The sequence below is a fragment of the Sarcophilus harrisii genome, chromosome 3, assembly GCF_902635505.1.
Source record: "Sarcophilus harrisii chromosome 3, mSarHar1.11, whole genome shotgun sequence".
NCBI lineage: Eukaryota > Metazoa > Chordata > Mammalia > Dasyuromorphia > Dasyuridae > Sarcophilus > Sarcophilus harrisii.
In genome coordinates this window covers 605,539,882-605,567,798 of record NC_045428.1, presented here as the reverse complement: position 1 = coordinate 605,567,798, position 27,917 = coordinate 605,539,882, and the positions used below count along the sequence as shown (strand labels likewise).

Below are 27,917 nucleotides of genomic sequence, written 5' to 3'. Positions count from 1 at the left end.
GGCTTCAAGCGTATATAAACTCTGAAAGTGAACTCTAAAGTGTGACTTTTAATGTGTAAACTCTCTTAAAGGTGTGAGCTCTAATGTGTGACCTCTAATATGTGAACTCTCCCAAAGATGTGAACTCCAAAGGTGTGAACCAAATACATAAGCATTGGTTCTTTCAACTCTAGGGACTTAACACTTTGTAAGGATTCTAACAATAAATGAGATTAAAAAAATGCTGCAGCATTTTACAAATCAGTGATAAAAAGGATGTGGTTTGGATCAACATGAATAACGGCTGATTGGAGTTCCTATTGGCACATGATAAGTTATGGACCAAACTGCTAGAAGTAAGTGAAATTAAAACTATGTGAAGTTCTATGAAAGCTGGCCTTGGATTATTCCCAAAATTACCAAATTTGCTCCTATAGACGGCCCAGTGTCTTCACAGATGCTACAAAGGATCATAAGGCAGCATTTTATGCTCTGCCATGCAAATTAAGAACATCTATTATGCTATTATCCAGGTCCTTCTTCTAGGAAGGACCTATAAATATTATATCTGATAGCCAAGAAGGACCCATAAATATTATATCTGCCATATATGCCATTATGCCGTGGGGGTGATACAAAGACAGCAAGCATAAAAGAAGGACCATCAGAAATCACTAGCCTTTTTAAACTTGCTCAAGACGTGATCTAACATGTTAATTCCGTTTTTATTACACATGTGGGATCTCATACTGATGGACAAGGACCCATATTTGAGGGTAACAGGGAATTTGATGCATCCCTTGGAGCATATACAGTCATTACCCCTTTAGAAAAAGCCCATGTTGATTATATCCATGAAGTCTATTGGGAAGTTATATCATATAAAAAAAGGAAGAAGCAAGACAAATAGTGAAAAGATGCACTGCCTGTGTCCCTTATCAATCTTTACCCCTTCAGAAGGGTATTAACCCAAGAGGGGATAATCCTAATAATACATGGCAGATGGATGTTACACATTACAAAAAGTCCAAAATACATGTTACTGTGTATACTTATTCAGGATTCACTACGGCCACTTTACAGAGAGGGGAAGCTGCCTCTTGTGCTATCCATCATTTGGATCATTGTCTTTCAATAGCAGCGTTGACAATGGATTGTCCTACATGAGACTGTTTAGCAGTTTCTTGTCCATCATGGCATACATCATATATTTGGCATACTGTATTACCCTACTGGTCAAGCCATTGTGGGACGTACAAATCACACTATAAAAAAGTTCCTTCAAAAACAAAAAGGCGAAGGTAGGGTGCTCAAAGTGACACAAGGGGAGATAGACAAAGTTATATGTACTATAAATTATTTGAAATTTGACTCCCAGGAACTAAGTCTGGCTATGAAGTTTTATACTTCAAAAAGTACAACAGAGCTTAATCAAACCACTATATGCAAACCCCCTCTCAAAGACACAGAAGCCATGTGGAAAGGCCCAAATGGATGGCAAGGCTCCTATAGGGTATTAATCTGAGGACCAGGGTATGCTTGTATTTCAACAGGTACAGATGAACAGTGTGTTCCTTCAAGATATTTCAAGCTCATCAAAAAGACACAGGAGAAAGATGAACACACCCATTCAACAGACACTAATTGCTCTCTTGATGGGAACAACAGCTCCATTAGCAGCCAAAGGGGGAAATTACCAATGGGTCCTCATGATGGATCCTCCATGGGCAAGAATTATTACATGGGGAAAATGGGGACTACCATAGGTTATAACATAAAGACCAAAGCATGTTTAGGGGAAAGATATACATTTATGTGTGATGATAATAACATTACAAAACATGACGATTATTTTAATGTAACTTGTAGGAACTGTTGGTGATTGCCTAACCATGCAAGTGGTGAATCAAACTATGTTTATTGTTACTTGGACTCATGTGGCAATGATCCCATTCAACCTGACTGGTATCATAGCAAAACAGATCACATATTTGACACCATTGTACCAGGTAGCCCACAGAACTAAGCCATGTATCAGTTGTATTATCTTAGGTATCACACTGTGGGTTTTTTTTTTTTAAATTAAAGCTTTTTATTTCCAAAACATATACATAGGTAATTTTTCCAACATTGACCCCTGCATAACCTTTTGTTCCATATTTTCCCCTCCTCTCCCCCATCCTTCCCCTAGATGGCAGATAATCCAATACATGTTAAGTATGTTAAAATAAATGTTAAATCCAATATATGTATAGATGAAAATGCTATGTTGTCCTCCATACTCAGTTCCCACAGTCCTCTCTCTGGCTCTCTTCAATACTGAACAAGTGAAACTGGTTTGAATCATCTCATTGTTGAAGAGAGCCCCGTCCATCAGAACTGATCATCTTATACTCTTCTTGCCGTGCACAATGCTCTCCTGGTTCAGCTCTCCCCCTCTATTTCACATTTATTATTCCTGATGTCTACTGTATACCTTCATGTGTCTGTCCCATTTTCCCAGAAATTTTCCTTTTCCTAAAGACAAAGGCCTATGGGAACTCGTCCTCTCTTTCCTCTGAGGCAGCATGGCTATTCCCAACCCCTCATTTGGGTGCTCGAAAGCCTTGGCCTTCATGACACAGGCTAAATTCCCAATATTTTCCCCCTGAAAGTGGGGGGTCCGGTGGGGACCACTCTGCTCACGGGAGAGAGATGGCCCTGAAAACAGTGGGGAGGTCAAGCCTTTCCTGCGGACGATTGTGTGCCAAGTGCCCTTCTGCCTCGGGCTGGGATCTGGGGTTCTTGGGGTCTGTGTCCCCAAACTAGCAGAAGAAAGGACTATACTATCTGGCATCAGAAATGTTAACGAGCGGCTCTCTCTGTGCCACCCTGGGCCCCTGCTTCCATTTCTGCCTCCCCACAGACTGACTTTGAAATAAATTCAAACTCACCAAACTTTTCTCAAGTTAAGCTTCTGGGGGGGGGGGGGAGAAGGGGGAAGGGAACTGATTGCCCAAGACTGGCCTGATGGGCCCAAACTTGGAGGTCTGCAGCTTGTGCTTCTGTGCAACCTCTCAGACACAGTAAACAACCCCCCCCCAATAACCCCCTCCCCAATCCTTGAACTCAGCTTTAGTTAAGACGGGACCCTGTAGATTCCGGCCCTAAAGTCCTCCTCGTGGGGCCCCAGGGGCAGGGGAGGCTGTGGCCCCGTCCCTTTTCCTCGTGGCCAGCAACGGACTCTCCCTAAAACGAGCCGCATTTTAGCTGGAAAATATCAATTTTACCCCCTCCATCGGCAGCCTGGGGGGGGGGGCAGGGAGAAGAGGCCCTCGGCCTCGGCCCTCGGCCCCAGAAGCTCCCCTCCCCCAAAGGGCTGAGAAGGGGGGGGGATGCCCGGGCCCGGCCTGAGGAAGGTGGAACAATTCTAACCTGGCGTGAACAGACTCTCATCATATAATCTTGTGATTGCTGTATACAATCATCTCCTGGTTCTGCTCATTTCACTCAGCATCAGTTCATGTCAGTCTCTTCAGGCCTCTCTGAAATCCTGCTGCTGGTCGTTTCTTACAGAACAATATTCCATAACATTCCTATACCATAATTTATTCAGCCGTTCTCCAAATGATGGGAGTCCACTCAGTTTTCAGTTTCTTGCAATTACAAAAAGGGCCGCCACAAACATTTTTGTACATTTGAATCCCTTTCCCTCCTTTATGATCTCTTTGGGATATAAGCCCAGCAGAAACACTGCTGGATCTGAGGGTATGCACACTTTGACAGCCCTTTGGGCATAGTTCCAAATTGCTCTCCAGAATGCTTGGACTAGTTCACCACTGCACCAGCAATGTATCAGTGTTGCAGTTTTCCCACATCCCCTCCAATATTCGTTATTATCTTTTCCTGTCATCTTAGCCAATCTGAAGGGTGTGTAGTGATACCTCAGAATTGTCTTAATTTGCATTTCTCTGATCAATAGTGATTTAGAGCACCTTTTCATATGACTAGAAATGGTTTTAATTTCTTTATCTGAAAATTATCTGTATCCTTTGATCATTTACCAATTGGAGAATGGCTTGAATTCTTATAAATTTGAGTCAATTCTCTATATATTTTAGAAATGAGGCCTTTATCAGAGTCCTTGAATGTAAATAAATGTTTTTCCAGTTTGTTTTTCTATTCTTATCTGCATTGATTTTGCTTGTATAAAACTTTTTAAACTTAATATAATCAAAATTATCCATTTTGTATTCCATAATGTACTCTAGTTTTTCTTTGGCCACAGATTCCTTCCTTCTCCATAGATCTGAGAGCAGACTGTCCTTTGTTCTCCTTATTTGTTTATAGTATCACCCCTTATGTCTAAATCATTAATCCATTTATTTCTTTTTTTTCTTTTTTTTTTAATTTAATAGCCTTTTATTTACAAGATATATGCATGGGTAACTTTACAGCATTAAGAATTGCCAAACCTCTTGTTCCAATTTTTCACCTCTTACCCCCCACCCCCTCCCCCAGATGGCAGGATGACTAGTAGATGTTAAGTACATTAAAATATAAATTAGATACACAATAAGTATACATGACCAAACCGTTATTTTGCTGTACAAAAAGAATCAGACTCTGAAATATTGTACAATTAGCTTGTGAATCCATTTATTTCAACCTTATCTTGGATAGGGAGTTAGGAGTTGGTTGTGGCCCAGTTTCTGCAATACTAGTTTCCAATTTTCCCAGCAGTTTTTGTCAGATAGGGAATTCTTATCCCAAAAGTTGGGGTCTTTGAGTTTATCAAATTTTAGATGATTATAATCATTGACTATTGTGTTTTGTGAACCTAACCTATTTCACTGATTGACTATTCTATTTCCTAGATATTGCCAAATGGTTTTGATGATAACTGCTTTATAATATAGTTTTAGGTCTGGTGCAGCCGGGCTACCTTTATTTGGTTTGGGTTTTTTCCCATTAATTCCCTTGATATTTTTTATCTTTTCTTTTTCCAGTTGAACTTTGTTATTATTTTTTCTAACTCTATAAAATGATTTCTTGGGAGTTTGATTGGTATGGCTCTAAATAAGTTGATTAATTTAGGTAGAATTATCACTTTTATTATTATGCACTTGATATTCTTCCAATTGTTTAGATCTGACTTTATTTCTGTAGAAAGGGTTTTGTAGTTGCATTCATATAGTTTCCCATTTGTCTTGGCAGGTAGACACCCAAATATTTTATTTTCTCAATAGTTATTTTAAATGGAATTTCTCTATCTCTTGCTGCTGGACTTTGTTGGTAACATATAGAAATGCTGATGATTTATGTGGATTTATTTTGTTGCTACTTTGCTAAATTTGTTAATAGTTTTTAAGTTTTTTTTTTTAGTTTTTAGGATTCTCTAGGTATACAGTCAAATCATCTGCAAAGAGTGATAATTTTGTTTCCTCATGACCTAGTCTAATTCCTTTAAGCTTTTTTCTTCTCTAATTGCTAAAGCTAACATTTCTAATGTGATATTGAATTATAATGGTGCTAGTGGGCAATCTTGTTTCATTCTTGATCTTATTGGGAATGGTTTTAGTTTGACCCCGTTACATATGATGCTTGCTGATAGTTTTAAATAGATGCTACTGATTGTTCTAAGGAAAACTCCATTTATTCCTATACTCTAGTGTTTTTTGTAGGAATAAAGGTTGGATTTTGTCAAATGCTTTTTCTGCATCTATTGAGATAATCATATGATTTCTGCCAGTTTGGTTATTGATATAGTCAATTATTCTAATAGCTTTCCTAATATTGAACCAGTCCTGCATTCCTGGTATAAATCCTACTTGGTCATAGTGTATTATCCTAATGATAACTTGCTGTAATCTCTTTGCTAATATTTTATTTAAGAATTTTCCATCAATATTCATTAGGGAAATGGTTCTGTAATTTTCTTTCTGTTTTGACCCTACCTGCTTTAGGTATCAGCACCATATTTATGTCATAAAAGGGATTTGGTAGGACTCTTTCTTTACCTATTTTTCCAAGTAGTTTGCATAGTATTGTAATTAATTGTTCTTTAAGTGTTTGGTAGAATTTACTTGGAAATCCACTGGCCCTGGAGACTTTTTCTTAGGTAGCTGATTAATATCTTGTTCAATTCTTTTTTCTAAAATAGGATTATTTAAGTAATCTATTTCTTCCTCTATTAATCTGAGCAATCTCTATTTTTGTAAATATTCATCTATTTCACTAAGATTACCATATTTATTGGCATGCAGTTGGGCAAAATAGTTCCTAATTATTGCTCCAATTTCCTCTTCATTGGTGGAAATTTCATCGTTTTTATTTTTGATACTAGCAATTTAATATTCTTCTTTCATTTTTTAATCAACTTAACTAATATCTATTTTGGATTTTTTTTTCATAAAACCAACTCTTACTTTTGTTTATTAATTCAATAGTTTTCTTACCTTCAATTGTATTCATCTCACTTTTTATTTTTAGAATTTCAAATTTGTTATTTAATTAGGGGTTTTTAATTTGTTGGTAAGGAGGTAGGTTGCACAGATCTTGGAAACTCACTGATATATTGGTTAAATATGACAATAATATTGTCGGAAGTCTTTCCAAGTTGTTGTTCTTTTCTGAGACTAGCTCAAGAGCCTTGTTGAGAAAAAGGCATGGCATAGGACAGGTGGAGATTCTGATTATTGAATTTTTCAAAGTTCATTTATTGATCTGAGAGCCAGGGTTTATATGTTCTTTAGGCTAATGTTGCAATAACTGCCTTGTTGGGAACCATGCTTAAGTGTAGAACCCAGAAAGCCCATAAAACAGTTTAAGGGTACTGCACCATACGGGTAGTTTGCTTCTCCAAAGCCCCCATCCACAGTTGTGAATTCTAGCCCCCACAGCTGTGAATCACAGCACACTAGAGAAACTAAAGGAATGTTTTGATATTACAATCTTTATCTTCCTCTTTGAGGAGAGCTGAAAGGCTCAAGGAAAGATTGACATAATCTTGAGAAATTAGAGATATCTGAGGGTCATAAAACAAATTTACTGATGCAGATGTTGCTTATGAAAGCACGTATGCTTTTCTTTAAGCAATAATAACTTTGCTGTGCTTAGAAAATGCATATTCTCTATAGGGATGAGCGATAAGAAGTCAGAGAATGCAACTGTCTCTCCATCTCCCTGTATAGTTCTTGCCTCTCACATGACACTATCTATTCTGCTGGACAGAATGAGATCCCCAGCAGCCACTAGCAGGTGGCTTCCATAACACTTAGCACTCACTAGCAGGTGGCTAGTCTCTAGGTTACATAGTGTATATTCCATTGTTTCATTGTAGCTAGACATTAATATTAAGCACTAACTGGCAATAACAATCTGTACCACAGCACGGTCATAAATTGTCTAATTTGGGATGCCTCGTTCCTGTTCCATGCATTCAACACCAAAGTCATATTGAATTTACATCCAACGTGTTCCTGATGTCTTCATGGTCACACAGGCAACCTCCAGATCTATTATAGTTTTGATCTAATGTTATGGGCCTGAACTTGAAACAAGGTGCTGAGTATTATGTATTTAGTTCACCTTTAAGAGAGTTCACACCTTTAGAGAGCATATATAAGGAGGAGCCTACTAAAGTTCAAGCCAACTAGAGACTTCGGGATATTCACAAGTCAGAAGCTTACAATCCCACTCTCAGAGGAGGAGTCAGATTCATTCCAACTTCCCTTTGTGCTGGCTGGAGGCTTTGGATTCAGAGGGAGCGAGAGGCTGAAGCTGGAAGAGACAAAGGACTAGCGGCAAGAGCTCTCAGAACCAAGGAGAGAGATAGGCCTCTAAGAAAGCTAACCAGGCCCAAGGAAGGACACAAGACTTGGATTTTAACTCCTGGCTGCACTTGAGGTGATTATTACTTTGAACTGAAAGGAAAGCTGCTCCCAGAAGCCCCCAAAGAAATCTGCTCCCAGAGCTCAATCCTGGTTACCAGGAAACCCTGGCAAGTCTGCTGCAATCAATCCACAGTTGCACAGAGAGCATGTTAAACCCCTACATGGCTTTTTAGGAGATCTGCTTAATAGGGCCCTCTATACTTTTTATCAACTATCTCTGTAGTCTGAATTATTCCATACAACTGGTCCCCATTTAAGGGAACTGCCTGTATAACATGGTATGTTATTGTTCCATAATATTCAAATGCCCTAACTTCTTCAACTGTTGCCCAATCAACCACATCTTGCTTTCCAGTTTTTCTTTTCATCTTTTTCACTGGCAGAATGGTGAGATAGAGTTTGAGAATTGGCTTAATTTGCATTTAGTAACTGATGTGGACATGTTTGGATTAGGCCTTGTTAAAAATTACATTAGTTTTCTCTCCTATTCATCACTCCTGTGTAAGAGACAAAAGACAAAAAATATATATACAAAAGTCTTTTAACAAGTACACAATTAAGGAAAACAATTCCCTACTATATGAGAGCTACTCATTTTCTTGTCACCTTTACCCATCTGAAAATCTTTCTATTAATGATTTGGATTAGTGATTATAATCATAGAGAATTTTTTAAATTATATAGGCTAATAACCAGCAATCCTTCATGTTAAAAGTGACTTATCATAGCTTTGACTAAGTCTAATGTAACCATTTTTTTATGTGATACGGAGAGAACCAGTGTTTGCTTTTCAGACCTTAGACATGAGGCCTTTCAGACAGAAACCTGCTGCAAATGTGTTTCTCAATCAACTGATTCCCTTTTAATTCAAGAAGCATCACTTGCTTTTGTGATGAAAATTGGTCATTTACATTTTTGTGATCCTTTCCATCCCTGGTCTGGAGAAGAGCTGTTCTACTCCCCATAAATGTATTATCCTAGAGTTTCCTCTCATTAGTTTGAGGTGACATTTTCTGAGTCAGGTATTCATCAGGAGATAATCCTCCTCTACAGTATGATCCTTACTTACAGTGGTCTATATCTACTTTCTCTCGGATTTTCTATTGGGCCTGTATGCCAAAGAGATCATAAAAAAGGGAAAAGGACCCCCATGTGCAAAAGTATTTGTAGCAGCCCTTTTTTGTACTGGCAAGGAAATGGAAACTAAGGGGCTGCCTCTCAGTTGGGGAATGGAGGAATAACTTATGGTATATGAATGTAAAGGAATATTATTGTTCTATAAGAAATGCCTATAAGGTGGATTTCAGTTGCATAATTGATTGTCAATTGTAAAACAGCTAAGGAGGCTTTCTCCTGTCATGTATGTGCCCTCGGGACCATGTATGTGCCTGAAGGACCAGTTTTTGATTCTAATCATGTCCCTGCTTTTTCCTCTTATAGCAAGCTTCTTTAATCAGAGAGAGATTTTTTTGATCAATAGAAGCCATGAGTACAGCTCCAGTATGTAAGGTCTTTCTTTGTGTCCTAAATAAGTAGGAAAATGAACATTTGGCCTAGTCAATCTGTCTGATGCTAGATGCATAAATCTGCATGAAATGAGATCTTTAAAGGTTTACCCTGAAGGATGACTAAACTCTATGCTCTTTTCCCTCTTGAAGTAGTCATGATTCCTGTCAGAGACTGAGATCGGACCCTTGTTCCCAGAATTTCCTCTCCCCAAGACAGAAAGGGGGAGGATGGTGAATGTGAGCTGAAGATCCACTCAGAACTGTGTACCTAGCTGAGGAATATGGAACATCTTATTGTTTTGTTATCTTCCTGTTTGGGCCAAGGTTATTTTATTCCTTTGTTAGTCTTATTCCTTTCAGGTGACAAGTTTTTAGTTTAAAGAGAAATGTTAGATGAGAATGGTTATGTGTGGAGCAAAAGACCACAAACTCAAATAAGTCAGAGGTATCTCAAGGTAGAAAACAAAGGAGATTTATTTTGGGAAGTTTAGCGAGAGTGGCTCACCACCACCAGGGTGGTTGCAATGACAAGAGGCAAGCTACAAAAAGCAAGCAGGAGGACCTATACAAGTCTCAGGTAATTCTTCCCATAGGCTGGAGCTCCATTCTGATTAGTTGGAATGATTGGCCTTACCTTCTGAGTCATAAATGAGGAAATACTTCTAAAGCAAAACCTTTAGGGTTACTAAATTACAATATATGGGGAAATTTAATGCTGAGGTGGCCATAACTGGGTTTCACAAAAATGGATTATTTGATCTTATTTTCTGTAATCATGCGATTTCTGGAGAAGTGAAACTTGGACTTGGGGCCCAGTTGACCTTCACTGTTTTTAGTCTCCATCTTGTGAGACAACTTTCACAAGGCACTTCATTCAATTCCGCCCTCACTTTTATTAGTTGAAAGCTTCTCACACCAGAGTCCGTACATGTTTTCAACTTCCTGATTGAATTTATCCCTCTCCCGTTCTTATCGATCCTGCTGAGCCATCGGCTCCTATCCCTGTCCTTGCAACACCATCAATCTCACAGATCTTTCAGCTTTCCCTTTTAACCTTCTTAGAAAAAGTGTTTTGGACTATTCTAGCGACCAATTGTGTTATACACGGGAGGCAAATAGAAACACGATTCCACTTATGGCCATTAGAAGGAACCATAGAGCTTGTTTCCACCAGATCCTCTGAACCAAACCACCAAGATGTGTTAAAGGGAGAGGTCCAACGTGTTAAAGGGAGAGGTCCGGGTCTGAATTGGAACATGTGCTAATTTTCTAAAGTTTTTAGTCTTTTATCAATTGCCCATTATTATCTATCTCCATACAGCACTTCAAGAGACTGAGTTTCCCACAAACATCCCCTTCCTTGGCCAAAAAGATAATCTAGTACAAACCTATGTTTTAAGACAGCTTCTCTGATTTGTGAAGCCTAGTCAGCTAAAAGGTTGAGAGTTCCAGCAGTCTGATTATTCTTATTTCAACCATGGCCTGGTGTCTAATGAGCCTCTTTAGAAAATAAGTGGAGTCCTATATTCCCAAATTCCATCCTAGGACCTTGTAGCAGGCTTATACTCTTAGAAAATTCTTTCTGGGGGCCACTTATCTCCCCAACCATTGGCATCTCCTGTCTGGGTAATGGAAGTGTCAAGGTTCCACTTGGCTGTCTCTGGATCATTGCAAAATTGAATGCCTAAATTCCCTCAAGGCAATCGCTTTCAAGACCTCTTCTGCTAGACAAGCAGAAGATATGGGTAAGAGAGCACTGATTATAACTAAGAGAACCCCCGTGTAATGCTAGAATTACTAGGTCCCCTAGTGATCTAAGATTCCATCTATCTTCTGTATCTTTTTATTGATATTGGGCCAAGAGTTGATAATAAAGTGCACCTTAATGTGGATTCATTGTCTGGGTCTGAGGAGTCTAATCCTGAGAACTTGCTCTTTCTCTCTTTTAATCGTTTTAGAAATACTGAAGGAGGCCCTCTTTCTCTTGTGTTGTCCCAAAGGGTTTCTTAAGATTCTGTGATTTGGGCAGAACATCTTTCATTCCTGTAATAACCAGTTCTTGAAGATCATGCATGTGGTCCCTGTGAACCTCATTATTATGATCCCACAAAGGATTCTGATTAGGATATTTTTTGTCAGTGGGTACTACTCCAGATGCAAGAGTGGGGGAAGAAAAAGGGGTACTTCCTTTCCCATTTACCATAGTTGCTCTTCTGATCAAAGATCTCTCCTCAGAAGAGAAAAGTGTTCAATATATACATCAACTTATTCCAGGTATATATATTGGGACCTAGGAATTGATCCAACTGTTCTGATATAGCCATCGGGTCTTTCATCAATGACTTCATCTCCCTCTTAAAGTCCCTAACTGTACTGAGGGGGGCATTCACATACCCCAAACTCTCCTGAGCCATCCTCCAGAGGTTGGCACAGTGCTTGGCATCCAGGAGCCACATTCTCAGTGCTCATTGATAGGATCTGTGACCTGGCAAAGGAGAGGGACTCAGAGAGTCCTGGGAGCAGCCTGAGGGGGCAGGAAGTGGGCAGTGCCAGGAGGGTGATTCCTGTCCTGCCAGGGCCCCCTCCCTCTGAAAGGAAAAAGCTTCCTGGGCTCTCCTGGACTCCCCATGGGCAGATGCTGCTCAGCTCTGGGGAGGGACTGCACTCACCTGGGATGAGGGGCTCTGGACGCTAAGGGCCATGTCTCTGGTTCCGGGATTGGGTCCTCTGCCAGCCGGGCTGGGGAGGGAGAGGGATCTAAGAGAGGGAGGATGGGGTCTGAGCCTTCTATACCCAAGCAGAATGCTGACCTGCCCACAATGAGAGAGAGATCTCAGGGCAGGGATGGTAGGGAGCAGTTGCACCCCAGGAGGAAGCAGAGAAGGAGATAGCGCTCAGTGTAATTCAGAGAAACTGAGCAAGACAAGAGATTAGAGACCAATTCAATAGTTTATTAAATGGAGAGAAATACTGGGACCAATGGATGCATGGTTGATCCCAGGGCTAGACGAGATTATCATCTCAAAGAGTCCAGCCCCCAGTATGGGGACAGCAAGCTTTTGATAGGATAACAAGAACAATGCATAGTTGGGGAGCCAGCTAGATAGGGATAACCTAATGGTGGCGGAGGTTACTGATATTCTAATGACATCTAAAATGGATAAACTTTGATCTTGTCAAACAAACATTAAGAAGGAATGTCTATAACCTAAAGATATAAAACCTTTATATCAAACATTAAGAGGGAAAGGTTATAACCTAAGGCAGAATAACTAAAGACATTTGGAGAAACTGAGTCAGGACATTAAAAAGGGAAGTTTGGCATAATATTCCACACTCTCTCTCTTCTAACTATTCCTTCCTCTAGAAGGTCTTAGCACCATAATTTTAAACAACCTTATGTGAAGTAAATAGACCAAATAAAAATCAAAATAAAGCTAGACCAATGCAAAGACTTATGGCAAGGTCAAGTCTCTCCCTGACAATCATGTTCAAGGGATACGCGTTACCCAGGGGAAGCAGATAAAAACATGGCTGGATTAAGGTCATGGTCTGGTGAGAGAACCAAATCATCTCTTTCCAGTAAAATTGCTTCATATTTTAAAATCCTTGAATCAGTTAGCCACCTCCCGACCCTTTGATTCAGAATTAATCTGCGGGACACTCACTAAACTGCTCCCAAAGGTTAACTCTCAACTTTCTTCTACCAGAACTGCTGTGGCTGCCACTGCTTGAACACAAATAGGCCATCCCTTTGCCACTGGGTCTAAAATTTTTGACAAAAAGGCTACTGGGTGTCTCTGCCCTTCTCTTAATTGTGCCAATACTCCTAAAGCCACCCTGTTTACTGTATTTACATATAAATGAAAAGACTTTTCTAATGATGGCAAAAGTAATATAGGGACTGATATTAACGCCGTTTAAGTTGTTCAAAACCCTGTTTTCCTTCTGGATCCCATTGCACTATATCTAGTTTCTCTTCTAACAAATGAGTATATAAAGACTTAGTTAATAATGCATATTCATGAATCCAGGTTCTACAATACCCCACCAATCCTAGAAATTTCCAGAGGTTCTTTTTCGTCCTAGGCTTAGGAATTCCAAGAATCCCCTCCACCCGTACAGGGTCGAATCTCTTTTTCCCTTCTCTTATACAATATTTTGCCTCACATTTCACAATTTGCAATTTGTCTTAAGAAATTCTCAGTCCCTGTGTCCTTAAATAATTTAACACACTGATAGTGACTTGGACAAGGTCACCCTTTTTCCTCCCTGCTACAAGAGGATCATCTACATATTGTAAGACTTAACAATAAGAAATTTATCCCAGGATGCTCACACAATTCTTATATACCCAAGTAGATGTTCCATAAATTGAATATTATATCAATCGTTTTGCTGTGTTTTTTTAAAAAAATACCCAGTACATAGAAAAATCCCAAACTACATATTGTCCATAACAAAAAAACATTTTCAAAAGGACAGAGGCAAAAACTATTATCCTTGGAGTCCCTTTTAAATAATTGGCATCAATACAATTAATTAAAACTTCCTATTTTTACATAAAAGAATCTGAAAAGTTCTTAAAAATATCAATTAAACCTTTTTGAAATAACCCTTTCAAACTATAGATCACATTTCTGATCATATTCTTTAAACACAAAAATCATTATGTATCTAAAAAAACAAATGTTCAATCAATTAACATCTTGTAAGAGCAGTGTGTCCCCTTTAAATCAGTTTGCTTTCTTCAGCCAAAAGAGGCTGCAGTTTTCCACTACTGCTTTCCCCCTGCAAAAACACATCCCGTCTTTCGGTGACCCTTCTGACTAGATGCTTCATTTAAACTATTAACTGCCTTTGTAAATCAATCTCTCTTTTCCCTTGTCTTTAAGTCACCTTTTTTTTTTTTTAACTTTAAACTTTAAGATTCAGAATTAATTTTGAACCAAATTTCATAAAACTTATAATATAGTTTACAAATTACCCAATACTTTTAAAAAGCAATATACCATTTAAGTAGGGAGATACAAACATGACCCCCCTCCCCCCAAGGTAAACTACAGGCATTTTGTTTAATAACAATAATTTTGAATTTCAATTTGAAGTCCAACCAAATAATAAAAAAAAGAAAAGTTTTTCTCTTCAGTTGTAAAAGCCACAATATTCAAACAATTCTTAAGATTTTTATCCAGAATAAATCTAACATGTGCAAGGCAATGGTAAAATTATTTCCCCCCAATTTCAATTTTATTTCAATTTCAAAATTATAGTACCTCTTTAAAATATACTAAGTTCCCAAAATTCTTAATCAAATGTTGCAGACAATTACCCAGTTTAGTCTTCTTAAACTTTCTGTTCTCTAATTTCATGAAAGCAAACTTGCCAATAATGATTTTTCTTTCTTCTCCTGGCACAATTTTTTTAGAAACATGCTTAGTTTTCCCACAGGTCCAAGAAGTCAGAGAGCCCCTGTGTTCGGCTATTTACTTCTCTTAATCTATTTTTATTTTTCTCTTCCAGTATCTGCAGTTTCTTGTTTCCAATGTGTGTGTGTGTGTGTATGTATGTATATGTATATACATCCCCAACCCCTCCCTCCCAAGCTAGTTATACTTAAGAAAGGTTATAAACACACACACACATACTGCCCTCCCCCCCATATATACACACATACATATCTTTCCTAATTTTGCTTACCCTTTGCTTTAATTCTACTAATTTTTTTAAACATTCTTTAACTGTTTTTTTTTTTATATATTTTGAATCTTTTCTGTTGTTCTACTAAGCACATGACAATGTACTTTTTTGTTTTGTCTCATTTGTTTTTCTTTTTTGTTATTCTGTTTTTTTTTAAATAAAATAATTTTTTAAAAATTACTAGCTATGAGATCCTGGATAAGTCACTTAACCCCAACTGCCTGTCCAAAAAAAAATTTACATATATAACCTAAAAATAAATAAAACAAAATCTCCATCAAGGAAAAAGGAATTTTTAAAAGATAAAAAGAACTTTGGAATTGATTGCATGACATGGGAATCTTTAGCAAAAGACCCCCAGAATGACATGCCCTGATAAGAAAAAGTGCTATGCTCTGTCTGTCTATAAAAGAAGAATGGAAATAGCTCAAAAGTTTCTTTGATAAAAGCTTCAATTATCAAATATATAGGGAACTAGACCTATCAGAGTTATAAATATTTGAGTCAATCTCTAATTCATAAGTGGTCAAAGGATATGAAAGGGCAGCTTTCAAAAAAAGGAATTACAGCCTACTATAGGAATACCTGAAAAAAATTTCTAAATCACTACCAACTGCAGAAATGCAAATTAAAACAAATCAGAGCTACAATATTATACCTTTCAAGTTTGGTGATATGAAAAAAGGAAGGGAAATAAAGGTTGGAGGCAATGTGGAAAAACTGGGATATCAATGCACTGTTGTAGAACTGTAAACTGTCCACCTTCTGGAGAACAATTCAGTACTATGTCCAAACACGGAAGAGATTCAAGGATAGCAAAATGGATTGTAGAGGGCCAGGAGGAAGAATCCATTCCAGATCTTGAATCTTACCGTAACTTTGCTCACCAAAACTCCCTTTTCTTATTGAAATAGCAGAGATTGCTTGTCAATATAATAAATTAATAATCTATTGACTGAACAAAATGCAAACACTACTCTTTGGATTAAAGGCAAACCTTTGAATTTAGGACAGGAAAAAGAGCCCACAATAGAGACTAAAAGCAGATACTTGAGACAATGATATAATAACCTTTACCCTGATAGGTATTTCAACTATTTGCATCTCTAATTAACCAAGATGAGGGCTTAATCATTTACATCTCAGTAGATCTTGTTTGTTAAAACTATAGGAACTTCAAAGAATGTACTTTGTATCAAGTCTATGAGCATTTGAAGTATATATATATTTGTCTCTCTGATCAATAAACTTTGAAAAGTCCATAATCTACACTTCTCTGCCTGGTCCTGGTATGTTTCCACACCTTTAATTCACTACAGAAGCTGGACTCCAACAGTGGATCATTTTGATTACATGAAATTACAAAAATTTTACAAAAACAAAAGCAATTCGCTATGGTTTAGAAAAAAAAATCAAGAAAATAGGGGGAAAGGGGCAATTTATAAGAATTGTTTTGATAAAAGCCTCAAGTCTCATATATAGGGAATTGGATCAAAGTCATTCTCCAAATGATAAGTGGTCAAAAGACACAAAAAGGTAGTTTTCAGAAGAAATGCAAAAGATTTCTCTCCAATGTGGATTCTCTGGTGCGTAGCTAGATTGGACCTATATCTGAAATCACTTGTGATTTCTTCTATATCTTAAATCACTTGTGATTAGAGAAATGCAAATTAAAACAAATCTGATCTACATCATACCTATCAAAGGAAAAAAAGGGATTATAACAAATGTTGGAGGAAATGTGGAAAAACTGGGATATTAATGAATTGTTGGTGAAACAACATTGTTGCTGAACTGACCTACCATTTGGGAGAACAATTTGGAACTCCCCAAAGAGTAATCAAATTACAAAACCATTAACCCAGCAATACTATTGATAAGCCTGTATCCCAAGGAAACCAAAGGAAAAGGAAAAAACAATATCTATAGATGTATTTTTTGGAGTGGCAAAGAATTAGAAATTAAGGAAATGTGTATCAGCAGGAGAATAACTGAGCTACTTAGGGTATTTGACAGTGATGGCACAATATTCTGCTATAAGACATGAAGAGTAGAATAGTTTCAGAAAAGCCTTGAAAGACTGATATGAATTGAAGAGTAAACTGTGCAGAGGCAGGAGATCACTGTACAGAGCAACAACACTGTATAATGATCAACTCTGAATGATATAGTTATGCTGATTAATACAGTGATCCAGGATAATTCTGAAGGAAGTAGGATGAAAAGGTTATCCACGGTCAGAGAGGGATTCAATGGAGTATGAGTAGACATTAAAGCGTATTTTTCTTATCTTTCAGCATGATAAAATTTTCCATGTTTTCCCATGTCTAACTGTATTATACTTGTTGCCTTAACATTAAATGAGGAAAAGGTGAGAGGTGAGGAGAGAATTCAGAAATGAAAATTCTTTTTTTCTTCCCTTTTATTTTTCTATTTTCATTTATTCTCTTTTGGATAATCACAGGTTTTTTCATGTTCATTATATTTATAAGGTTTTTCTCCAGTATGGATTCTTTGATGTTGAGCAAGACTGGACTTCAATGTGAAAGCCTTTCCACACTGATTACATTTAAAAGGTTTCTCTCCAGTGTGGATTCTCTGATGTCTAACTAGATTGGAGCTCTGTGTGAAAGTTTTTCCACACTGATTACATTCAAATGGTTTCTCTCCATTGTGGATTCTCTGATGTTTAGCAAGACTGGACTTCTCTGTGAAAGCCTTTCCACACTGATTACATTCATAACATTTCTCTCCAGTGTGAATTCTCTGATGTGCAGCAAGATTGGAGGGGAATATGAAAGCCTTTCCACATTGATTACACTCATAAGGCCTTTCTCCAGTATGGATTCTCTGATGTTTAACAAGACTGGAGCTCTGTGTGAAAGCCTTTCCACATTGATTACACTCATAAGGCTTTTCTCCAGTATGGATTCTCTGATGTTTAACAAGACTGGAGCTCTGTGTGAAAGCCTTTTCACAATGATTACAATCAAAAAGTTTCTCTCCATTGTGGACTCTCTGATGTTTAGCAAGACTAGACCTCTGTGTGAAAGCCTTTCCACATTGATTACAATCAAACGGTTTCTCTCCAGTGTGTATTCTCTGATGTTCAGCAAGACTGGACCTTTGTGTGAAAGTCTTTCCACATTGATTACAATCAAAAGGTTTCTCTCCAGTATGTATTCTCTGATGTACAGCTAAATTAGAACTCTGTGTGAAAGTCTTCCCACACTGATTACATTGAAATGGTTTCTCTCCACTGTGGATTCTCTGATGTTTAGCAAGACTGGGGCTGAACCCAAAAGTCTTTCCACATTGATTACATTTGTAACATTTCTCTCCCGTGTGAATTCTCTGATGTGCAGCAAGATTGTAAGAGAATATAAAAGCTTTTCCACATTGATTACATCCATAAGCTTTCTCTCCAGTGTGGATTTTCTGATGCTTAGCAAGATGGGACCTCTGTGTGAAAGACTTTCCACATTGATTACATTTATAAGGCTTTTGTCCATTGTGGACACTCTGATGTTTGGCAAGAATAGACCTCTGTGTGAAAGCCTTTCCACATTGATTGCAATCAAAAGGTTTCTCTCCATTATGGTTTTTCTGATGTTTAACAAGACTGGACTTCTGTGTGAAAGCCTTTCCACACTGATTACAATAAAGTTTCTCTCCATTATGGATTCTCTGATGTTTAGTAAGACTGGACCTCTGTGTGAAAGCCTTTTCACATTGATTACAATCAAAAGATTTCTCTCCATTGTGGATTCTCTGATGTTCAGCAAGAGTGGACTTCCGTGTGAAAACCTTTCCACACTGATTACATTTAAAAGGTTTTTCTCCAGTGTGGATTCTCTGGTGTGTAGCTAGATTGGAGCTCTGTGTGAAAGCTTTGCCACACTGATTACAATAAAAAACTTTCTCTCCATTATGAATTCTCTCGTGTTTAGTAAGACTGGACCTCTGTGTGAAAGTCTTTCCACACTGATTGCAATCAAAAGATTTCTCTCCAATGTGAATTCTCTGATGCGTAGCTAGATTGGACCTATATCTGAAAGCCTTTCCACAGTGAATACATTCAAAAGGTTTCTCTTTAGTGTGAATTCTTTGATGTAAAGCAAATGTGTATTTCTTTGTAAAAGTTTTTCCACATTCATTACACTCATAAAGTTTCTCTTCAGTGTGGCTTCTTGGAAGTCCAATAAGGAGTGATCTGTAGCAGAAAGCCTTCCCACATTCAGTACATTTATACAACTTCTCCCCAGTAGGAATCTTCTGAGGTCGAACAAGACCTGATTTCCAAGCAAACGCCTTCCCACACTGATCACATGCGTACCTTTTTCTTCCAGGATGAATTCTAGAACGGTATGAAAGAGATGAGTGATGGGATGAGGTTGTATCACATCCATTATATTCATCAGACTCTTTTCTACTATGATTTAGTTGATGAGTAATGAGCTTAGAGTTCTGACTCAAGGCCTTTGTACCTTGATTACTTACACCAAGCATTTCTCCAATATCACTTTTCGGATGTTTAATGAGGTCTGAACTCCTGCCGAAGGCTATGTCTAATTGATTATCTAGATTTAGTAGCATTTCAGGAGCTTCCTTATAAGACCGTAAAAGTTCTACCTGTTCCATAAAGCATTTCTTATATTTCTGATCTTGAAAATGATCACTTGCTGAGGCCATTTTCTTACAGTAATTTAGAACTGAAAGCTGAATGAATTTCTTTCCAATTTCATCAAATTCATAATCACTCTTTGGCTTTATATCTATTTTGATATCAGAATCATGGATTTTTTTCAATTTGAAGTCACAGGAACCACCACTCTTGAATCTTTGCTGGTCATGTTCTTCCACAAAAGTTTCCACCTTCCTATTCAACTTATTTACTTCAAATCTGGTCTTTATATCTGAAAAAAAAAATCAAACATATATATACAAATATGTTTGAGTGTGTACACATATATGTATGTATTTATATGTATATATATAAACATATACATATATACATAAGACATAAATAAAAGCAATAGCAATAGTTACTGATGAGTTATAAAGCTCATGACCTCATCACCAACCTAAATGTAATAAATAAACTTTCTCATTGTAAAAAGAAGGGACAGATAGGATGTAAGAGTGGCAAAGGAGTGTTGGAGCCATTGTAGATTTATTTACTCCAAGCTAAACATTCATATTCAACAAAAGTAGCAGCCATAAGGTAAGAGGATAACCAGACTTAGTGTGAGCAGATTAGAGCATCCCATATTCCCTGGGAGATGAGTTTGTTGCTAATTTGGAGAGAAAGCTACGCCAACAAGTAGTTTTCAACATTGAGGCTGAAAAAGTAGGCAGCTATCCCAGAACTGTTGTACAGTATCACATTTACTCAATTGGAACAGAACATTTTTAGATATCTAAATTAATTTTATGAAAATGATGAGGAAATTCAGAAGGCACTGAAAAATGAAAACTTTATGTGCCCTAAAAGTAAATTACTGTATCCATCTCCAAGAAGTCAGCATATAATTCCACCAAAAAATTAAGTGCGAGGAGAATTTAGAGAGACTCAGGGCCCAGGATTCTGGATTCAGTAAGAGGGCAAATGAAATTCAGTTTGATGCTGATAGAGGATAACAATAGAGATTAGAGTGCTGATGGAGGGTAATAATCCAAAGTGTTTTTGTCATCTCAAGGTTATTTATGGGTCAAAGACCTAAGGTGGATCTTAGCTTTTCTGTGCTGATGGAGCCACATTGATTATTGATAAAGCCATAGTCCTGAAGAGATGTACTGAACACTTCCATAGTGTTTACAAACCATCATCAATCACTACTGGAAGCCACTAAACATTTACTGCTGGTTGCACTCAATCCCTCTCTAGCCCTTCTCCAACTGACAGGAATCCCTGCAATTTAGACTTCTTTGTCAGCAAAAAGAGAACTGTTAGAAATATTTTACAACATATAAGTTCTTTTCCTTTTCCCTTAAGTCATCTTATGAAATACACCTAATTATGGTAGTGAGGGGTCAAAGGGTACACCCAGATCTACAACTTGACATCATTCCAGATTGTTCACAAATTGGTTCTCTACCAAGAATGACTTAGTATCCCCAAAATGATAACTTAAGATTGTTTTAATTTGCATTTCTCTAATCTAACGTGCTAAATGGTTTAGAATATATTTTCTTATAATTACAAATTGTTCATTAGAAAACTATCTGTTCCTATCCTTTGACCATTTATCAAGTGGGGAATAACTTGTATTCTTATATATTTAACAAAGTTCTTTATATATATTTAAAATAATAGCTTTTTATTTTTGAAATACATGCAAAGATGGTTTTCAACCTTGTAAAATATTGGTTCCAATTTTTTTTTTCCTAGACAGTAAGTAATCTATGTTAAACACATACAATTCTTCTATACATATTTCCACAGTTATCATGCTGCATAAGAAAAATCAGATCAAAAAGGGAAAGAAATGAGAAAGAAAACAAAATGCAAACAAACAACAAAAAGATGAAAATACTGTGGTGTTACCCACATTCATTCCCCACAGTCTCCTCTCTGGGTACAGATAGCTCTCTCCATTTGTCATAAAACCATTGGAACTGGCCTGAATCACGTCATTGTTGAAAAGAGGCATGTCCATCAGAAGTCATCATTGCATAATCTTGCTGTTGCTGTGTACAATGATCTCTTGGTTCTTAATGTATTTGAAATTATTCATTTCTAACCTCACCATACTCTATCACTTATTTATGCATAATTTTTTACCTGTCCATAAGTGTGATAGGTAATATGTCCTATGTCCTTAAATTCATGATTGTTAATTTTATATCTTGTTCACATATCCAAAAGTGGTGTAAGATATTGGTCTATGCTCTGTTTGTTACTTTTTTTCCCTTCCCTGTTGGGATTCTTACAAGATGCTAAATAAGTGGAATTGATGAAATAATGATTCTCTAATTAAAATGTACTTAGTACTTACTATAATTCCACAAGATTCACATCTTTAAGAGAGCATATACAAGGAGGAGGTCTCAGGGCCAGAAAAGCAAGCCCACTAAAAGACAAGCCCACTAGGACACAAGCCCACTAGAAGGTCTAAGAGGAGGAGAGAGATTCATTCCATCTTCCACTTTTGTGTTGGCTGGAGACTGATGCACAAACCTTTGGATTTGGAGAGAGCTGGAGATGGAAGGCCACTAGAAGGCTCTCAGAGCCTCGCCAGGATTCAGTCAAGGAGATTCATAAGCCAGAGAAGGCAGCTTAAGCTCTTGGAACCAAGGAGAGAGATAGGCTTCCAGAAAGCTAACTGGGCCGGAGGAAGGACACAAGATTTAGAAAGAGAAAATAAAGGATTTGGACTTTAACTCCTGGCTACATTTGAGGTGATTATTAAACTGAACTGAAACTAAAGCTGCCTTCAGAAGCCCCCTAAGAAACCTGCTCCCATAGAACATTATATTTTAGAGAAGAACATTATACTTCCCTATACACTTGCCCAAGAGATAGCTACTATTAGACATATATATGTTGTTTTAAAACAATACTGCCCGCTAGATAACACAGTGGATAGAGTACTGGCCTTGGAGCAGGAGGACTTGAGATCAAATTTGCCTCAGACACTTAACATTATCTAACTCTGGACAAGTCACTCAATCTCAATTGCCTTAGAAGATGGGAGGGGGAGGAAAAAAGAATAAATAAAAAATAAGAAATCTTGAAAAAAAAAAACCAATACTGCTCTTACTGTATACAACATTCTCTTGGTTCTGCTCATTTTCTCCATTTTAACCTTATTTTGAGAAATGATGTAAAATATTGGTCAAAGCTCCATTTCTGTCATATTTCTTTACAGTTTTTAACAGAATTTTTGCCAAATAGTGAATTCTGATCCCCAAAACTTATATTTATACTTGTCAAGTACAAAATTACCATAATTAACTTGATGCTGTAAATGGCATGTCTCTTCTGTTCCACTGATTGACTTTTCTATTTCTTGGCATCAAATAACTGATAATTATTGTTTCATAAAAAAGTTTAAGATCTTGTTCTGCTAACCTTCCTTCCTTAATATTTTTTTACATTAGTTACTTTGATATTCTTGATCTTTATTGCTACTTTTCCCCGAGCCATAAAATAATTTTTGGTAGTAACCAATAGATTCAGTAGTATACAATTAAATGACCATAAAATAATTTTTTGGTCACTTAATTGTATACTATTGAATCTATCGATTACTACTGAATCTATGTTAGAAAAAATGCCATTTTTATTATCTTGGCTCTGCCTACATATGAAAAACTAGGATTTCTCCAATTGTTTAAATCCATGTTTATTTCTATTAAAAAATGTTTATATTCAAGTTCAAATACTTCCTGCGTTAGTTTTGGCAGGTGTACTCCCAAGAAGTTTATACTGTCTAGAGATATTCTGAATGAAGCATTTCTTCCTATCTCTTCTTGCAGGGCTCTGAAAGATATTGGTGATTGATTTCTTTATCTTTATATCCTGATGATTTGTAAAAATTTTTAAAGTTTTTATTTTCAGAATACATACATGGATAACCTTTGACACTCATCCCTACAAAACCGTGTTCTAATTTTTCCCCTCCCTTTCCTTTACCCTCTCTCCAAGTTAGCAAGTGATCCAATATATGTTAAACATGTGCAATTCCTCTATACATATTTCCTCAAGTATCATGTTGCACAAGAAAACGTGGATCAGAAACAAAAAAAAAGAGAAAGGAAACAAAATGCAAGCAAAAACACAAAAAGAGTGAAAATACTGTTGTGATCCACACTCAGTTCCCACAGTTGTCTCTCTTGGGTGCAGATGGCGCCCTTCATCACAAGACCATTGGAACTGGTCTGAATCACCTCATTGTTGAAAAGAGTCACATCCATCAGAATTGATCACTGTATATTCTTGTTGCCGAATATAATGATCTCCTGGTTCTATTCATTTCACTTAGCATCAATTCATGTAAGTCTCTCCAGGCCTTTCTGAAATCATCCTCCTAATCATTTCTTATAGAACAATAATATTCCACAACATTCATATATCACAACTTATTCAGTCCACTACAAAAAGGGTTGCCACAAACATTTTTCCACATGTAGGTTCCTTTCCTTCCTTTAAGATCTTTTTGGTATACAGCTCCATCAACAATGTATTAGTGTCCCAGTTTTCTCACGTCTCCTCCAACATTCATCATTATCTTTCCCTGTCATCTAAGTCAATCTGAGAGGTATACCGTGGTACCTCAGAGTTGTTTTAATTTGCACTTCTCTGATCAATAGTTATTTAGAGCATCTTTTCATATGACTAAAAATGGTTTTAATTTTTTCATCTGAAATTTGCCTATTCATATCCTTTGATCATTTGTCAATTGGAGAAAGACTTGAATTCTTATAAATTTGAGTCAATTCTCTATACATTTTAGAAATAAGGTCTTTATCAGAACCCTTGAATGTAAAATCCCTCTCCCCCCAGTTTATTGCTTTCCTTCTAATTTTGTCTGCATTGGTTTTGTTTGTATAAAACCTTTTTAATTTAACCAAAATTATCCATTAATCATTCCATAATGTATTCTAGCTCTTTTTCGGCCACAAATTCCTTCCTTCTTCACATATCTGAAAGGTAAACTATTCTTTGTTATTCTAATTTGCTTATAATATCATTATGTCTAAATCATCTCATCTTGGTGTGTGGTATTAGGTATGGGTCAAGCCCTAGTTTCTTCCATACTAGTTTCTAATTTTCCCAGCAGTTTTTGTCAAATAGTGAGCTCTTATCCCAAAAGCTGGGGTCTTTGGGTTTGTCAAACATTAGATTACTATAGTCATTGACTATTTCTTCCTGTGAACCAAATCTATTCCACTGATCGACTACTCTTATTTCTTAGCCAATACCAAATGGTTTTGACGACTGCTGATTTATAATATGGTATTAGATCTGATATAGCTAGGCCACCTTCATTGGCATTTTGTTTCATTAATTCCCTTGAAATTCTTGACCTTTGCCCACTATTTTTAGTTGTCTTTTTATTATTTCAAGGATTTTATCATATTGTCTTCAAAAAGATATAGTTTTATTACCTCATTCTCTATTCTGATTCCTTCTATTTTTTTTTCTTCTCTTATTGTTATGTCTAGAATTTTCAATATAATATTGAATAATATTGTTAACAGTGAGCATCCTTGTTGAAAATCACATCTTTTTGGGAAAGTTACTAGTCTACCTCCATTACAAATAATGCTTGCTAATAGTTGTAAGTAAAGGTGGTGGTGTTTTTAAATCAATTTAAGGAAAAATTCACTTGTACTTATACTTCCAAGTGTTTTTTAATAGAAATGAATGTAGTATTTTATTTTTTAAAAAAATTTATTCTACTATTGATATGACATGATTTTTGTTAATTTTTATTCTTGATCTAATCAATTATGTGAATAATTTTTCTTATATTAAACCATCCCTGCATTCCTGGTATAATTCCCAATTGGTCAAAATATACAATCTTTGTAATATATTGCATTCTCCTAGTTAGCATTTTATCTAATATTGTTGCATTCCTATCCATTAATAAAACTGGTTTAGAATTTTCTTTCTTTTTGTACTCTTCCTCATTTAGATAGATTTGATTCATAAAAGCAGTTGGGAATATGCCTTTTCTACCTACAATTCCAAAAAGTTATTCAATATTGAAATTAGTTGACTTTGTAGTGTTTGGTAGAATTTCCTTATATATCTGTCTGGTCCCAGTGTTTTTTTTTAAATAGCTCATTTATGGTTTGATCAATTTCTTTGTCTAAATTAGGTTTATTTAGTTCTTCCTCCGTTAAGCCTATGCTAATAAAGTTCAAACACCAGCAGCCCTCCATTGGCTACTTGCTTCTTTTGTCCCAATTCTTCCTTTCTAGACTTGTTTGTGACAATTCCTTCATTTTACCTTTCCCTACACAGTTTAATTTTATTTTTTTATAATCAACTCATCATACTTAACTCATCCTTAGCTTTGCTTTCAAATTACCCAAGTAATGATGACATTTTCCCATAATAAAAAGTCAATAGTTTGACCTCATTGAGTCTCTTATAACTGGTCTTTAGCGTTAACCTTATATTTCTCCTGGATTGTCTGTGGTTTTTTTTTCCCACTGAGTTTTGGTCTTTTTGTCACAAGCACCTGAATGTCTTTCAGTTCATTACAGGTCCATTTTTTCTTTCCATTCTCAGTTTTGCTGGGTACGTCATTTTTGGTCACAGTCTCAATTTCTTTACTCTATAAAACAACATGCTCCAAGTCTTATGGTCTTTTAATGTAAAACCTGTTAGGTCTTGTGCTATTCTGATTGTAGTTCCACAGTAATGAAATTTTTTTTTCTTGTTCCTTGTAGCATTTTCTCCATAAGTAGGATCTCTGAAATGTGACTATGATATTCTTATAAGTTTTAATCTTGAAATCTCTTTTAGGCAGCGCACGGTAGATTTTTTTCCTATTTCTATTTGATTCTTTTGTTCTAGAACTTCAGGGTGAGTTTTCTTAATAATTTTTGATATGTCATATGTAGACCCTTTTAATAATCGTAACCTTCAAGTAGTCCAACAATGCTTATATTATCTCTCTTTGATGCATTCTCTTTATCAGCTAAATTGCTCATGAGATATTTTACATTTATAGAAGGTGGAACTTTGGAGAAGTATATTTGAAACAACGTGTTGACTCAGTGTTACTGATGACATGATGGTTCTCTAGTTCACATATATACTTAGTACTTAGCATGGTGATGTAATGGTTCTCTAGTTCACACATAATCAGTGTGCTGTAATGATGTAGTTACAATAAGGGTATATAAGGGCTAAGATGGACTGGAAGATGGATATTCTATCTTTGACCCTCCTGCCTTCATCACTTCTCCACTATGACCAAGGTCTCGGGCTGATCCCAAGGTTCTCCAGAAAGCTAGCCCAAACATTACATTTTGGTGCCCAATGTGGGGCTATTTTTTCCTCCCTGTGGCAAAACTGTCCATTCATATCTTTTATAAGGCTCAGCTAAGTTAACTGGGCACTGAAAGGCAAATCTTTTCATATCCTCCTTATCCAGAGGGACAGAACAGAAATAATCCTTAATGTCTATAACCCAAGGAGGTGATTCTCTAGGCAATTGAGTAGGAGATGGAAGTCCAGGCTGAATAGTTCCCATTGTTTCCATCTATTCATTTACTTTTCTTAAATCAGTCAACATCCTCCATTTTTCCAGATTTCTTTTTTACAACATACATTCTCTTTTATTTTTAATTCTTTTGGTTTTGAATATTTAGTATTTCTCCTTTGCTAACTCAATTTAATTTTAAGTCACTTATTATTATGCTTATCAGGTTCTACTCCTGAGGTGTGAGGGTGATAGCCTGGGCTTGATTCTAATGTGCTTTGTCAGATGACCCAAATTGGGGAAATCCTCTCCAGCCCTGATTCATGGCCAGGGTCCCCATAACTATCCTAGCAAATGTTCCCATTCTCTGCAGTCTGTAATGCTAAGCCTCCTCTCACTTCTAGGCCTAGAAACCAGAACCAAAACCATGGATTCTGCCCTCTTGGAAGTGCCCACAGCTGGCAGGATATCTGCTACCCCACTACAGCACTCATCTGGTGTGAATTCACTCTTTCTTGGACACAGACATGGCCGAAGACAGTGTCTGGTCAGTACAACTGGGGCTGGTGTCCAGCCATAGCAAAGGGTGCTTCAAGCTTTCCCCTCAACTTTCTGACTCCTACACTGTCCCTCAAGAGGCAGAAACCATAGGAAAACCAAACTCCTCCCAAAGCTCAGCAGAGCCTTAC

The 27,917-nt window shown here is 36.9% G+C and overlaps 2 protein-coding genes across 6 annotated transcripts in view; one reads left to right on the top strand and one right to left on the bottom strand.

Annotated features, from left to right (window-relative positions):
- The window catches only part of LOC100914984 (zinc finger protein 454-like), a 388,067-nt gene that overhangs the window by 39,819 nt on the left and 320,331 nt on the right, over positions 1-27,917 (top strand). The gene's annotated exons all lie outside the window — the stretch shown is intronic.
- LOC100917426 (zinc finger protein 665-like) overlaps positions 15,340-27,917 on the bottom strand; it is a 46,251-nt gene continuing 33,673 nt past the window's right edge. For all 4 annotated transcript variants that reach the window (XM_031963967.1, XM_031963969.1, XM_031963968.1 and 1 more), the window contains one exon: positions 15,340-19,977. In XM_031963967.1, the coding sequence (XP_031819827.1) occupies positions 17,498-19,977 (2,480 nt within the window). In that variant the 3' untranslated portion in view covers positions 15,340-17,497. The remainder of the gene's footprint in view (positions 19,978-27,917) is intronic.